Source organism: Perna viridis, chromosome 14 (assembly GCF_037379345.1).
Source record: "Perna viridis isolate PV_CMFRI_1.1 ecotype Kerala chromosome 14, ASM3737934v1, whole genome shotgun sequence".
Taxonomy (NCBI): Eukaryota; Metazoa; Mollusca; class Bivalvia; order Mytilida; family Mytilidae; genus Perna; species Perna viridis.
The window spans coordinates 19638437-19654003 of record NC_142458.1 but is presented as its reverse complement, the minus strand read 5'-3'; the positions used below and the strand labels follow the sequence as shown (position 1 = coordinate 19654003).

General features: G+C 30.6%; 2 protein-coding genes across 4 annotated transcripts in view; one reads left to right on the top strand and one right to left on the bottom strand.

The window, feature by feature from the left end:
• LOC148598537 (uncharacterized) overlaps positions 1-15567 on the bottom strand; it is a 165069-nt gene that overhangs the window by 79454 nt on the left and 70048 nt on the right. The window lies entirely within an intron of this gene.
• LOC148598543 (uncharacterized) lies at positions 7144-13124 on the top strand. 2 transcript variants are annotated; one of them, XM_088561629.1, is made up of 2 exons: positions 7144-7555; positions 11949-13124. In XM_088561629.1, the coding sequence occupies exon 2, from the start codon at positions 11965-11967 to the stop codon at positions 13096-13098; it is 1134 nt and encodes a 377-aa protein (XP_088417755.1). In that variant the 5' UTR covers positions 7144-7555; positions 11949-11964; the 3' UTR covers positions 13099-13124. The 2 variants fall into 2 exon arrangements, with proteins under 2 accessions (XP_088417755.1, XP_088417756.1); XM_088561630.1 differs by lacking the exon at positions 7144-7555 and adding an exon at positions 10684-10774.

Genomic DNA, 15567 nt, shown 5'->3' with positions numbered 1-15567 from the left:
TAGTTGTAGAAATATGGAGTAGAAATAAGGAATTGGGATGTACAAATCCTTATTTTCATTTAATCAGAAGTATTTGATGGTGATATTTGTGTTTATTTATTAGATTCATCATTTGTCAAGTGAGTGCTGAACAGTAAATAATAATAAATTTGATTTTATTTGAAAAAAAAATCAGTTAAAGCAAGGCACCCTGAAACCTGAGGTCACCCTTTTTGTATTTATCTGCTGGTCGGGCTGCATATTTGATAGTGGGAACAAGCCCTTTCGTCCTCTAGGACTTACTCAAGTATCACAAATCTGAGAAATGTGGCATCTGAACTATTCTGCAGAGATGTTGCCTTTCACATTTAATAAAACTGTAAAACAAATGAAGTAATTTATATAGAAAAGGAAGGTATGAAATTGGAAAGCAGGATAAGGACCTTTAATTGATGTTCTGATGAAGTACCTGTATCAAAAACAGAAACTTTTCCGAGGGGTAATTTTGAAAAACTGCCTTCAACCTCAGTAGTGCTTAACTAAATCATAACTAGTTTTAAGATCTTTTAAAAGCTTCCATGATGAAGATTTTGTCATACATCTCTCAGCTCCATGGCTATTTGATCTGATAAAAATTGGGTGTGATTTTTAGTTGCACTACAAAGGATTAATTAAACAACACTATAACAATAAAGTTGAAAACGATAGCACTTTCTGTATATCTGTATATCTTATAAAGCTAAGACATTATTGATTTAAGCAGATAATTCGACTGTTTTGTGGAAATAAAACACTAAAATCTCATTTTTGTGTATGACTTCTTGCTATTAAAGTAAAGTTTGTACATGTAAATAAAAATATAATTTTAATCACATTCATACTTAAAAATTTGTTAAAAGGGTGTGGATTTTATTAAGTATCAAGACATTGATACTATACACTTTAAAATAACTAAGTTTTGTGAAATTGTGAAGAAGATTTACAGGATTAAATGAAATAGTGATTCTAAAGTTAGTGACAGTGTTGTGAAGTACTGAATGTAGATACACGTTTTGTTGGTTCTGAAACAAGTACTATAGTATAGGAAACATTTTTCTGGCTATTTAGAAGTTGATAAATTGTTTGATACAAGATTTAGTTGAAATATTGATTTTGAAGTTTTAACTGTGAGCCAGTATCGATGGATTTAGCCTTAAAGTCCTTCATATATCGTATTGTAATTTTGATTCCAAAGAATTTTGAATGTTTGCTGTTGAGTACATGACTGTAAGTGGGAAAACTTTCAGTTTTGCAATTTTATTCTCCGTTGATAGAGAACTGTTTAAGTAGGACTAATGTAAAAACAAAGACCTTACATATGTAAAAAAAAATTTGGTCATATATTGGTATGGTGCTGACAGCATCGTCATCTTCAATGGCATCCGTGTCCTTCACTTGTTTTTCGTGTTAACTACTAAAGGAATGCTCCTATTTAATTTTGAGTTTACGACCCCTACCTTTTTCAAATTAGGGCCATCCAGGTAATTGACAGATACCACAATGTTGGTTTCTGTTAATCTAAAAAAAAAACCTGAGAGTCTAGAATTTTACCATGCTAACCTACATAAAGTGAAATGGTCAATCCTTAAAATGACATATCAATTTCAACACATTCATGCAACTACACCTTCAAGAAAGAAGCATTGTTATATGTATATGACTTGTCTTATGGTTATGGCAAGCCATTGTGGAATTTGTTCCCCATTTAGATGTTTAATAACATATGTTAGTAGATATTTATTAACATATGCATAATTCAATTATCAATATCAATAAATGGAGAATGGACAATGCAAACATGTTCAAGACAAAACGTATGTATGTTCAATCAAATTTGCTCTTTGGGCAAAACCAGTCTGCATCCATACTTGCCCCTTGGGCAATACCAGTCTGTGTCCACTTGTTTCTAATAGACAAATAAAAAGAAGTTAACATAATTCTTTCTCCTATTTGAACATGTAATAATGTACCAATTATATAAATTAGTGGGTCAGAACTTTACACCTGTATCTTATTATCAGTCCTGATAATATGTGATACATGAACATGTATTTGATATTTGCTTATTTTCTCATTAGTTATTTCCAATCTGTTTTATTTTCATTTCCTTGTGACATAAAGCTGAGTCATTTGCATCCACAAAAGAGTATTCATACAAATCTTGAATGTCCTTAAACAATTATAATCAAAATTAATTAAGAGAACTTTTGACTAATTCTATGCAATAACTAAATATGGACTATCTGCTGTTAATTAGAGGCAATCTGGCCAATAAATTGTGATTATGTTACTAAAATCTCCTTTACAATCAAATTACAGTGAACTTTCTGGTCTCAGTATCGTATTAATTTTCCCATAGACTTCTATAGTGAAGTGCATATTTTTAGGATTTAAAAAAAAATATGTAAATTGATTCAATAAAACTCACTTATGTAGCATTTCTAAGGACATGTGAAAAAATAATTTCCCGCAAAGAAAATTGAGTGAGTCCACGAAGATCGGACAGAAAAGTAGTCTTGAACTATAAATAGCCATTTTCCTTACTTTCACTTCCGTTTTGCACTCACCAAACCAACCTTTTCAGTGGAACATTTTTATGTTATTATGTTAGATTTTCTTTTAAAAAAGTTCTTCATCTTACAGTGTGATGTTTGCTCTATTTTATAAGTCATTGTTTATATCTTATATAACATAAAATATGCTCTGTCATATTGCATAAAGAAAAGTTTCAGATGACTTCATTTGAAATAATTTGATAAAGATTCAGATGTATCATTGTTACTTCTATATTTATAAGTGTATTGAAATTTAAGTCTCCATGAGACAGCAACAACAAAAAATATTTTTTAAAGTATTGCCATCATTTACTTTACATATTACACATTAATAAAAGAACAAAGTTATCATAAAAGATGCCCACCGATAACGGCTTATGAGATACTACGAATAAAACAAACTCCTGTAAAATTGGTTGAATAACAAGAGGCTCCCAGGAGACTGAAATGCTCACCAGGTTAAAGTTTGTCTTTCAAGGGCTATTAAATTTAACAAGATGTCAAACATTTTTGACTCAAGAAGACATTGGTAGGACTTATTATAAGTATCATTTCAGAAATTGAAAGTTTCTTTCTATCTATTATAGTTTTTCAAGATATTGGCTGAAAACTGTACAAAAAAGAACATAATAAGGAAAATAAAACATCATTTCTCATCTTTCACTGGCATACAAGGAGTCGCCTGACAACTTTAATCCCAGCAGAATTTTGAAGGCACTATTATAAGGATCATTTTAGCAATTGGATGTGTTTGGCTAAACCTAGTGATTTTGAAAATGTATGCGAAAAACTACTGTCTGACCCCTATGTTCTATTTTAGTAACGGTGGCCATGTTTTTCAACAAATCAAAAATCCACATATCAGTTATCTGCAGTATACCTCAAGGAACATTCATACCAAGTAAGGTTCCAATTGGTTAAGTAGTGTCCAGAGAAGATTTTTGAAAGAAATACAATACAAAAAAGAAAAAAAAAATGTCAAAAAAGGGCAATAACTCAAACATGGCTTATTAGATTAAAATGAAAATTCTGACCACAGATGAATCTTATCACGCTTAACACTTTTACCCAATGTCTGAATTTGACTAAAACTAACGGTTTTGGATATATGTGAAAAAAGAACTATTGTCTGAACCCTATGTTCTATTTTTACTAACAGCCACCAATTCTTTTTCCAAGGATAAAAAATCCCCACATCAGTTCTATGCAGGAGACCCTAAAGAACATTTATACCAAGTTTGGTTTCAATTGGTCAAGTAATGTCAGAGGAAGAGAGATTTGAAAAATTGTTAACGATGACGGAGGACGACTACGGACACCAAGTGATGGCAATAGCGTTCATGGCCTTCGACTAGGTAAGCTAAAAATGGCAGTGCAACATGATCAACCTGAGTACATATGATGACTTTAATGATCGTACAAAATTTTAACAAAATCTCTTGTGTGGTTTCCAAGGATTTGCGTCATCAAAGTGTTTCTATAGTGAAGCATCAACAACTAACAATCTTACAAAATTGGAACAAAATTCAGTAAGCAGTTTTTGAGGAGCTGCTTCCACAAAAACAAGTGTGACAGAGTGGTATTCCTGTCCCTGTTTGCAGTGTGCCAGGGGACAAACATTATTCTATGGGGAATGGGGGACTGTACATGGTGTAAATGGGAAGTTTATACCATTCAAGAGCTGTAATTTACTTAAATTTTACCTTTTAGTATTGGTTTTGATGTACATTTCTCAGTTGTGTGATTAGTATTTTGGCATTTTAATTTTAGTACATGTACTTTAAAATTGAGAGGAACTTATTTTTTTTTTACTATTCTCAAGCTCCTTCCTTCAATGTACCATTTGGCAGGTTATTTCAGTGGGTGTAAAGTGTGTTGATTTTAAGGCAAAACATTTTTTAAAGTTTTGATAATGGGAAAGAGGATGACATGTGATTGGCATCTAATATCAATCTAGTTGCACTCTTTAGTAGTTTTAATATTCTATTCAAATTCTCTTTACTATACATCCACCCCATACAACAGTAACCTATCAGAGGTAGTATATAATCATTATAGAAAGTTGTGGTTAACATTCATGAACTGTCTGAAGAGCCAAAAGGTTAAAGCGCTCAAAGTGAACATTATGATCTTGTGTGTTAATTTGCTATTATTTATTTCATTATTTAAATGGTACCTAGGATTTTTTTTTTTAAATTTCAACTATATGTATGTATATAAATATACAAAAATGTAGTAATTTAATGTTATGACAATTTTGTTTAATTCTATGGGTGGTGTAGTACAATGAAATGTACTGTACAACTTACACTTTTTCTAAAATAGTCCTAATAAAAATATGATATATTAAAAACTGAGTACAAAATTTTAGGAAAGAAGTCAGCTTTTGGCTTAGAAACCTCATGATACTCAAGTCAATGACATACTGTCCACTAGTTTTTCTGTAAACAGAGTATAAGCACAAAGTCAAAAGTGTACAATGACTCCTAATTTTCATTTTTTTTTTTTTATTGTTCTAAAAATTGTTCAATTTCTTATTTTAATTTGTAATTTAATTGTACTATTAGTTGTGTTTGAAATTTGTAATAAACTCTTAATTATTTTTGTTCGATTTGATAGCTTTTAATTATTTTGGTGTATAAGGGATACTTGATACTGGAATCTATTATAATTATATTATTTATAATAATTATATTGTGATAATTATTTCTAAATTGCTTATTTTTTTAACTTAAATTTATTAGAATAAATGGAAGAAAAACCTGAAGTCCTGACAGGTTTGGGAAAAAATTGTATGATCAACATTATATGTAAGGGCTGTTCCAGTAAAACATATGAAGGTCCAAGGAGGGGGCTGTTCCAGTAAAACATATGAAGGTCCAAGGAAAGGCACTTTTATTATTTGAATATTGGTGGATGTTCAGGTATCTTGACAAAATATAAAGTTTAATACAAATCATCAATATAACTTCTATAGATGGCGCACATAGTGAAAAAGCACCTTCCCTGGTTACCTCATATCTTAAAATGGGTCAGCCCTAGAATAAGTACTGTATTATATGAAGTGTGCATGTATACTAAACATATTCTAATAATTTGCCAGAATTGTTTATTAATGCCTAAAGGTTCAATACAAGGCTTAATTGTTAAAAAGCTAATTAAAAAAACATATACTGTAACCAGTAAAATTAAAACACAATGATGATAGTAGACAATAATATACAAAGGGGAACAATCCTTGAAGACTGACTGCATTCCCACTTCCATTGAAATTCATGATTGTATTCTGTTTGTGCATCTTTTATTCTTTATTAATCATTATAAATATTGCATTATTTTTTACAACTTGTGAGTGTACATGATTGCAAATAAAGCTATCTTATCCCATCTTATTTTATTTTAGGCCAAAGTTGAGTTTTCTGTTTTTCATCTGTATACGGGTAGATTTTACATTGGTTTTGTGACAAAAAAAAAAACCAAACATAACTGATTTGTTTTTTCTGTTTCAGCAAGATTTGAAACAATTGTTAGTGCCACAAGCAGTATCTTTCCCCTATAAATAATTTCCCCCAACTAGGAGAAAATGTGGAGATTTACAATTTACAACTAGTTTATTTCTTCAAACTGCAGTTTGACCTCATTCACAAAACATTATTTACTTTGTCTATTTCAAATGCATATTAACACAACAGGTAATTTATAAATTTTAAATGCAAAAACCACCGGTAATGAGAAATAAAAATGCTTTGAAAAACTGCAGTCATCAAATCTGGAGTTCTACTGTCAAAAAATCTCACAAATATTGACAATTATAAAGGATTCAATAGAGCTGTGAAAAGTAAAATGTACTTCTAACATATTTTAGCAATTCTAGCTCAAATCATACTATCAAAAATCCAACTAAGAATCAGGTTATCATCAAAGGTGTATATCAAATCAACCAACAACACCTTTAATTGTCAATATGATAAAACAACATGACAAATTCAAAATAGAACAATACATTCCTGGTCAACCAAGACAGATTATATACAGTGGATATCTTATATTCCTTTGTACAAGATGCAATCAAGAATAATGATATTGAGTTTCATTGGATTCTGTCCAGTAGTCCAGAGAAGATGTTTGTAAATACTGACATCCAGGATGATGGTCGCCAAATGATAGTAATAGCTCACATGGATTATGACCACAAGAGCTAAAAAGTGATGAATAGCCATCATTATGGGAAATAAACATGCTTTGATATTATTAAAACTAGTAAAATTGGACAGTATACTGTCAACAGTTCTGAACTTGATGTAAGTTAAAAGATACAGTAAAGCAATAGATAGCAAGCATATTTCTTTAATTTCCAATCATAATAGACAATTTAAAAAAAAATACTATAAAAACTCCAACATATGAATCAGGTTATCATATGATATCAAAGATAAATATCAATCAAGCCACGACACCTTTAATTACCAACCTTTTTAAACAACATGACAAATTCAAAATAGAACAATACAATCCAAGTCAACCAAGACAGATTAGTGGTTGTCTTACTTAACAATCTAAAGCTCAAAATAATTCAAAAGACCTGTTATATATAATACACCATGAACTTTAAACATTGAAATAACAGACTAAGATTAAATAATTAACTATAGTAGTTAAAGAATAAGTCTATTTTTTGTTGACATTCCAATGCAAAATATGTAATTTTGTTGTTTTAATTTTCTTTATTACAATTGACCACCAATACTGGAACTTAAATTGAATGGTGAGAAACTAACTCGGGGCAAAAAGGATTTAATGAACTGTGGTTTACAATATAATGTTGTGAAAAGACAAAATAATTTTTCAAAGCAGTAGGACAGCTGTGAGAGATAACATATAGGAACTTCATATTAACGAGCATCTTAATATTCCAAATGGTAATGATAACTAGATGGACTTTGTCATAAACTTTATGATTTGGGAGTGAGAGAAAAGTACAGGTAGGTTTTATTAGGTAATATGTTAACTCTAAATATATAAATATCATTGCTTGCTCGAGCTGACAGTTTATAAAGAGGAAATTAATTTTCTGACTAATCAAAATCTACAAAATAAAACACAAATATATAATAATAAATGATCTGTAATAGAGGATGAAGTCCTCATAACAGTATTTAATGCAAAATGAAGTCATTGCTTGGAAGTATTTCAGTCTGACAGGAAGTCACATTTTCAGAGATTCCCATACAAAGTTCAGTATTTTCGTATCTTCTTCACTAAAGTTGGTCTTTTATATGGTCTTAAATAATCATTAAAATTCAGATACTTTATTCATTTCCGACATGCTGCAAAAAAAGGCCATTAGCCAGAAAGTCTGAAGAACGTAAAAGATATACAGGTCTCACTAGTTAGTATCAAGGGAACTAAGAGTCTAGCAGAAATCAAAAGAATGTGATCCAGGGACACAGACTTTTATATTTAAGGAAAAATTCAAAAATTTGAGGAAAATCTCAACTATTCTTATGAAACTGGGCCCAAATGTATGTACCAAAATATTACGTCTCTCTTCCAAATGGCACATTACAAATCAAAAACCATAAAAATTATCAAATGAAAATTGTCATAGCTGTCTGGTTTGATTAGATTCACTTACTGTTGAAGTTTAAAACAGAATTGAATATCAATATCAACAAAGACATACTAAAGGTGAAAAAACAAAGACCATTGTAACATTATACACTTTCAGGACATTTAATTAGATAAAACACTTCATTGATTTCCAATATGATTTTCATTAATAGGTTACTAGTTTTAAAATACTTCAATCTTTCCATAGTTTTTGAAGATGGGCCGAACAAAACATCATTCCTGAAGATCAATTTCATATAGTTTTGAAATAGTACATGGCTCAAGATAACGCCCTATTCACCTCCACTCATCAATTCAAATATGATTTTCAGGCACCTCAATACCTACAATTTACAAATCAACTTGTCACCAAAAAATAAATTGAGGCATATCTATATTTGTATGCCAATTTTTATACTTAGTTAAGGGACAATTTTACGAGGTCATCAAACAAAATGGAAATTGGTAAAGTTGGAAATAAATAAATAGTAAAAAAAAAGAATTGTAACGGTAAAATCCGGATTTCAATAAGCGGAATTCCGCTAAGAAGCAGAAAAAAAACATCCCTGATCATCCAATTTAAAATCCAAAATTTGTGTTTTTTTATTCTTCAACTATCAACTTTCTACAGAAAAGTAAATTTCATATAAAGGTATCATCAGGCAGCCCAATGTTTCAGCTTTCAAATGGTACCCCAAAAGTTCTTTTGATGATGTGTGGCAATTTTCTTAGTAAGAATTCATCAAATATTGCTAAAAGTGGAACTTTCAAATACATATTACTTGGGCTCATTTGGAAGCTTAGACGCTATATGTAAAAGTACCATATCATATAAAAGCTTGTTTGCACTATGGGATTTATCACAATGGGCAAACAAGTGAAATAGAGGAAACCTGAAATTCTGAAAATTTGCCTTTTTACAATAATATAAAAGTTGTTGTATATATTTAGTTGTTTTAATCAGGGGGTGATTTTAGAAGGTCTACAAACACAGAGGGCATTGGCAAAATTGGATGTAAATATACAGTAAAAAAAAGAATGGTAACAGTAACTCCAGATTTGAAATAGAGGAATTCCGCTAAAACGTGGAAAAAAATCATCCCTGTTTAATTATAAATTGATTGTAGCCTTGAATTTATATGTCAATTTAAGAGATTTTTCGGCAAGGTAGGGGTATACATTTTACATCTTACTAAATAGCCATAAGTTTTGTGATACCATTGTATAACTGAGGTATTTGGCTACATGATGATATATATACATATTTAATTTATTCCTGTTTGATGTCCAAAGATGACTTAGTTATTAATGGTCTCAGCCCTGGTCTATGATTTCATGAAACTGACAAGTTTTGCATTTATTTAATATGGCTGTTCCAGTAGAACATATGAGGAGTAGGCACTTTTATTCTTCGTATATTGCTGGGTGTTCAAGTTGACAAATATACAGTTTAATACAAAATATCAATAGAACTTCTAACGGTGGCTCACATAGTGAAAAAGCATGGGTACCTCATGTCTTTTAATGGAACAGCCCTTATATGTAATCTGTACAATGTATAGAAAAAATTGAATAAAAGAATCAAAACAAACATCTTCCAGACAGATATACATGTAGTATGCCAGACAGATATACATGTATTATGTGACAGTTTGCTCCTTGTCAAAGTCTATTATTCAATAATACTGGCATGTTCTGTATTAGAACAATACTCCATGTTATGTGGATGTTAAACATCCTGTACCCATTGAAACATTAAACAGTATCTTTAAGTGCTATCTAAATCAGCTGTACATGACTATTCTAAGTAAAAAAGACTTAAAAATTGTTCCTATATCTCCATGAATTAAGCCATATAATACAAACTTCATGCATTATATGATCTTCCTCGACTGCACTTAAATCCCAGGGATTTTCTTAATCTAATAGCGTCTACTTACGACTTAAATAAAATCCATTCTAAATGACATGCAGCAATTTATGTAAGAAATTAAGCAAATTCAAAGTCTGTTTTTTTTTCATATTGAAAATACATGTATTGAATGAAGTTTTCATAAAATATGGTATTTAGAGATGAGACAATAATCAAAAACGAAAAACAAAACAACAATAACAAAATTAGTTACATTAAAAAAATCCATAAATTTGTTTATATTTTCAAATTTGTCTTTTAATTATTTGTTTCTGAATCTTTTCTGGATCTATGTTATTTATGAATAATAAGATGTATTATCATTTTTCCCTGCCAATCAAACATACATTTCTTAGTTTATTCATAACACACTAGCTATAAATAGATGATACATGTATTTGAGATTTAATATTAATTCGTCAATTGTCCACATGAACACTATAAACTAAGTACAAAATAAATTGATTGACAAGGTTACATTATCCCCTCCATCACCCATGTAAACTCAAAACTTTGTACTCATTCACTTTACTTACTTTGCATGGTGTTTAGCTGGAGTAATACTTAAAACAACACATTTTACACCTTGATTTTAATACACATTAGAAACTAATCCTCTATAACTGATCTTCTATGTAATATTACAAAGTCTCTGCCTCAATGGAAAACTGTTTACATGGTAAGTGTTAAAAACAGTTCATTGATTTCTACAAATGTTTCTTATTTTTTCTGTGCTGCTGAGTATCAAAATATTCATTTGCTTTGTTTGGTCTTTTTTATCAACTCCATTTCCATTTTGTTTGAACAATTAACATTTTTTTTTAGCTCAAACACAAATATTTTGAGTAAAAATCTTGAACTCGTATTGTGTAAAACCTATTTTTGAGTCATATTGTCTACTTAATTTCAAAATAACCAGAGGAATCTCTTTTGTGTTTTAAAAGACACAGTTATGAAGCAAAAAAGCAGAAATTGGAGAAAATTGGAAGAAAACATACAGTAGAAAAAAGTAGTCACTGATATGATATTTTATTTACACAGAAAGCTGTGTTACTAGAAAACTTTCGTACTTATATATTTTCAGGATATTATTTACCAACTGAACCCTAAGTTTTAAAAGGAAATTAAGCGCACTAGGAAAATCACATACATGTACATGTATCAAGTTAAGTGATGAAGAGCTATTCAAACATTAATCAGAGTTCTGATGAATACCTCTGACACTGGCCCTAAAAAACATAAAAATTTAAAAAATCTGAGAATATTTTTAACTGAAAATTAAATGGTGACTCCAATCATAGTCTCATGAATCATAGACTTTCAAGACAGAACAGTTAAGGATATTATCAGCCTGAATCATTTCTTTTAAGTTTTGGAGTCCTGGGACAGGAACATAAAACATTCATTAAGGAGCCTTTGTAAGAACATTCACAATACTGCACATGCCCATACTGGTATTCTCTTCAATGTTACAACGCATTCCATGACATTTGAAAAATTGGTAAAAAATAAAATAAATGGAGCACTATCCATGTGATATGCCTAAAGCATTCAATTTTTACTAAAACCCAATACCAAAAACAAAAATATCTTACTCGACCAATTTCTCTGCAAATCAATCCCATCCATGATATTTATGGCTAATAACCATTCACCAAAGTTTTGAGGAAATCTGTGGAAAAACAGAGCTTTGTAGTCGACAAGCCTAATTTAAATTATTAATTATAAGACAATGATACATGGTCTGCTATAAAATTGCAAAATTATTATTCAAATGCTGATGTAAAATGTGTAAGAAAAAAAATACAAAAAATATATCCCTAAAATGATAAATATTCATTTTATATTTTCAGAAGTTTATGAATAGTGATGGAAAGCAGAACAAGAAAGTTATCCATATACATGGAACAAGATGCCATGGACCAATCACTGTCTTCTGATGATCATGAGGAAGACATAATACAAGTGGATGATGATATCATACATACTGTCACAAAACTTATGAAATTTGGAAAAAATGGAGTTATCTCCCCTGAAAATATTGAAACTTCTTTGTGTAAACTTCTGCAAGCTGAACGCAATCAATGGAAAGACAAAACTGATGCTGCCATGAATCAAATTGAAAGGCAGCATAAAGAAATGTTAGCGAACCAAGTCTCACTTCAAAATCTTATGGATATGCTTCATTTCAGTAAGCGTAAACTAAGCCATACAAATTTGAAACTAGACAATAAGTCTGAGGAGGAAAAAGTTTCAATAGAAGACATGCTAGATGATTTAAAATATAGAATTATAAATCTCAAGCAAATGGCAGGGATCATTGATGAGATGGATGAATCTGAGCCACAAGATAAACTACTGAAATACTCAGATCGTGATATTGAATACTTGAAAAATGCAGTGGCAAAGGCACATTGGGAAAAGGAAACTACCCAGACTAAACTTACAGATAAAGAAAACGAGGTCAAATGGCTGACCACAGAGTTAGACAATGTTAAAATGCATCTTAGAAAACTACAGGATGTAGTAAAAAAGTACAATGAAGTAAACACAGGTGCTAACTTTCATTTAAATGAAGTGAAAAATGAGACAAATATACAAGTACCTAAAACTGCAGAAAGTCAAACCTCCAGTCCTAGACGGGCTCTTAAACACCTAAGTGCTCCACTAAGTTCCCGTCAGAGGACCTATGTAGAAGGGGATTGGTTGAAGGGATATCCAAATCCTCTTGATGAATCTGCTGCTTATAAGGCTAGACTACAGTCACATATCTATTCCAGCAAAAATGGAAATTCTAAAATGGCGGTTGCTCAGTGCTTGCGTTGTCAGAAACTATTTAAACCTAAAGACAATTCTAACAAATCTTGCCGTTTCCATCCAAAAGGGCGTGAAATAACAGAACAATATGACGTTACTGGAAAATTGGCTCATGTTGTGTATAAATGGGCCTGCTGTAGAAGAGGACTAGATTCACCAGGCTGCAGTTATGGCCATCATGTTTAATTGATTAATTAAATGTATATTGTGAAGACTGAATTTTAGATTTAAAATGCCATCAAATCAAAAAGAAAAGTCACAAACGTACCTAAAATTATATTAATGAAACGTTTAAATCAATTAAGGTTACCTCCCTTTGACTATTCCAGATATATGGTCATGCATATGCATGCAGTGCTTTCGAAGTAGGGATTATGCAGCAGTTTCCATCTGATACCCCTGCAATTTTCAATTTTACCAAATTTTGCATTCAAGTATGTGTAAGGGCTTTTGAATTGATAAACATTTACTCCTGAAACTGTTAACATTGAACAATTACCACAGTGCAGGTTCAAACTCAACATCCTTTTTTGCTATATAAAGTTCTACAACTCAAAAATGAAAATAGTGAAAAATTATGAAAGTTGGCAGAAGCCTTTCTAATGATTAAAAAAATGAATCTAAATTTTAAAAGATTCCATTAAATATTGTTCAAGATACAGAATGAAAAACTGTTGGTGACTGTGATGGTTCATGTACATACTAATAAAAGATGTATTTTCTGAAAAATCCAAGAAAAAATAAGTAAGAGTTAAGCATTGACAAACAAGACATTACATCAGTGATTGGAAGGTTAGAACCTCAAAAAGAAGGAAGGTTCACACTATTACATACATTTCTATTAACAAAACATAATAATAAAAGGTAATTATTATCATCTTCAACCAACAGTTAAATTTACAAAGAAGTTTAGTTCAGTATGGTCAACTTCTATTACATGTAACAAAGTTCCCCTAAACATAAGAAAAAGTCTATAACCTGAAAAAGAAAAATAATAATTTCACCAAAATGTATACTGACATTAAAATAACTGTGACCGATAACTGTGTGTGGTATGAAGTAAATCCAAAATGCCATTTCAAAAATATTGGATAGCATGTAAAATATTGATTCTCCCCCTTTTGTAATAAAGTCTCAAAACTCAGAAACTGAAACAGGAATTTTCTACAAAAGTAAACAGACTTTTTAACCATCCAACAACATTTGTATATAATAATAAAGATCCTTCTCTGATGGACATATATAAAAAAACAAAGACAGAAAACCACCCAGAAATTTACGAAAAACAACTAAATGAAAAAGGCCACAGCTAGAATGATGTACAAGTATATGCAATAACCAGTACATGTAAGTGTAATCAATTGATTGATTCTACTTTTATATTCTATGGCAGATATTTTTCACACATTTCAGGGTGAGAATGAATGCCAAATTAAACAGACCCATACTTTTTACTAGTACCACTAGCTGAGTTTGATCTTATTGTGCAAGAAGTAAGCCTAAGTAAACCTAAATGGTAGATTCTCATCCAACCATCACAAAAATATCTTTGGTAGGATTTAGATTTGATTTCTTAACAGATATTGCTAGCCTAATTTTATTTATTTGAAGTATGTGTATGTTCTAATAAAATCCATAGCCACAACATTTTCCGAGAAGAAACATTGTTTTAATCACCAAAGAAATGAACGATCTGTGTGTTATAGTATCTCAATATTAGAAACTGATGGGGGAAAGAATCCTGATTTTGAAATTCCTGTCAAATTTTTTTTTCAACAGTTTAGGAGCAGTAGGGGATGAGAATCTCCTACAGGCAATTAATTTTATTTAGCCTAACAGTTTAAAACATTATTCTTACTTCTAATCTTACTTTAAGTAACACTATCTCCCATATGCTATATGCATGTAAGAAAAGTTGTAACTACCAGTTTTAAAGTCACTGGTATGACTCAGATGAAAATTGCACTATGACCTCCTGCACTCAAGCCAAATGTATGTCAAGTCCTCTCATCATTAATTATTTCAATTTGCCTAAAGATACATTTGGAAAAGTAGAAACATGCAGTAAACTGTGTACATCTGTTATTTCTGGACATACAAAGACTATTTTATCATTCATTCAGAAATGTGTATTATCATTAATTGAATCATGCAGTTGGTAAAGCAATTGTGGTTTAAGGTTTGTATGTGGTCAGAGGGAAAAATTGTGGTGAAATAAAGCTTATATCTGTCAAAAGGTGATCATTGAAAGTATTGGCCTTGAGTGGGGTAATGATAATGGTTGCCCCAAGTGGTCCTTCAGTTTTTTTTTTTTATTTTTAGAACTGTTCTAAATTTTAATAGGCCACATATACAATATCAATGAAATGTTATTAAAGGGGAGATAATTCAAATTCATGTGGTTTCTATATATCTATTACTGTTTCAGTTTCATTTGTAATATTTTAGATCTTAGGATCGATTGAGCACAGAATTTTCTGACCTTAGCACATTAAACTCTGGAGTGGACACAATATTAGTTTTTGACATTTTTAAGCATATGGACTAAGCTACAGTTCATATAGACAAAACAACTGGTTTGGACACAATATAGCACAAAATTATGATTTTTTGGGTGTGACTGTTTTGGACCCTTGTAACCTGAAATACAAGATA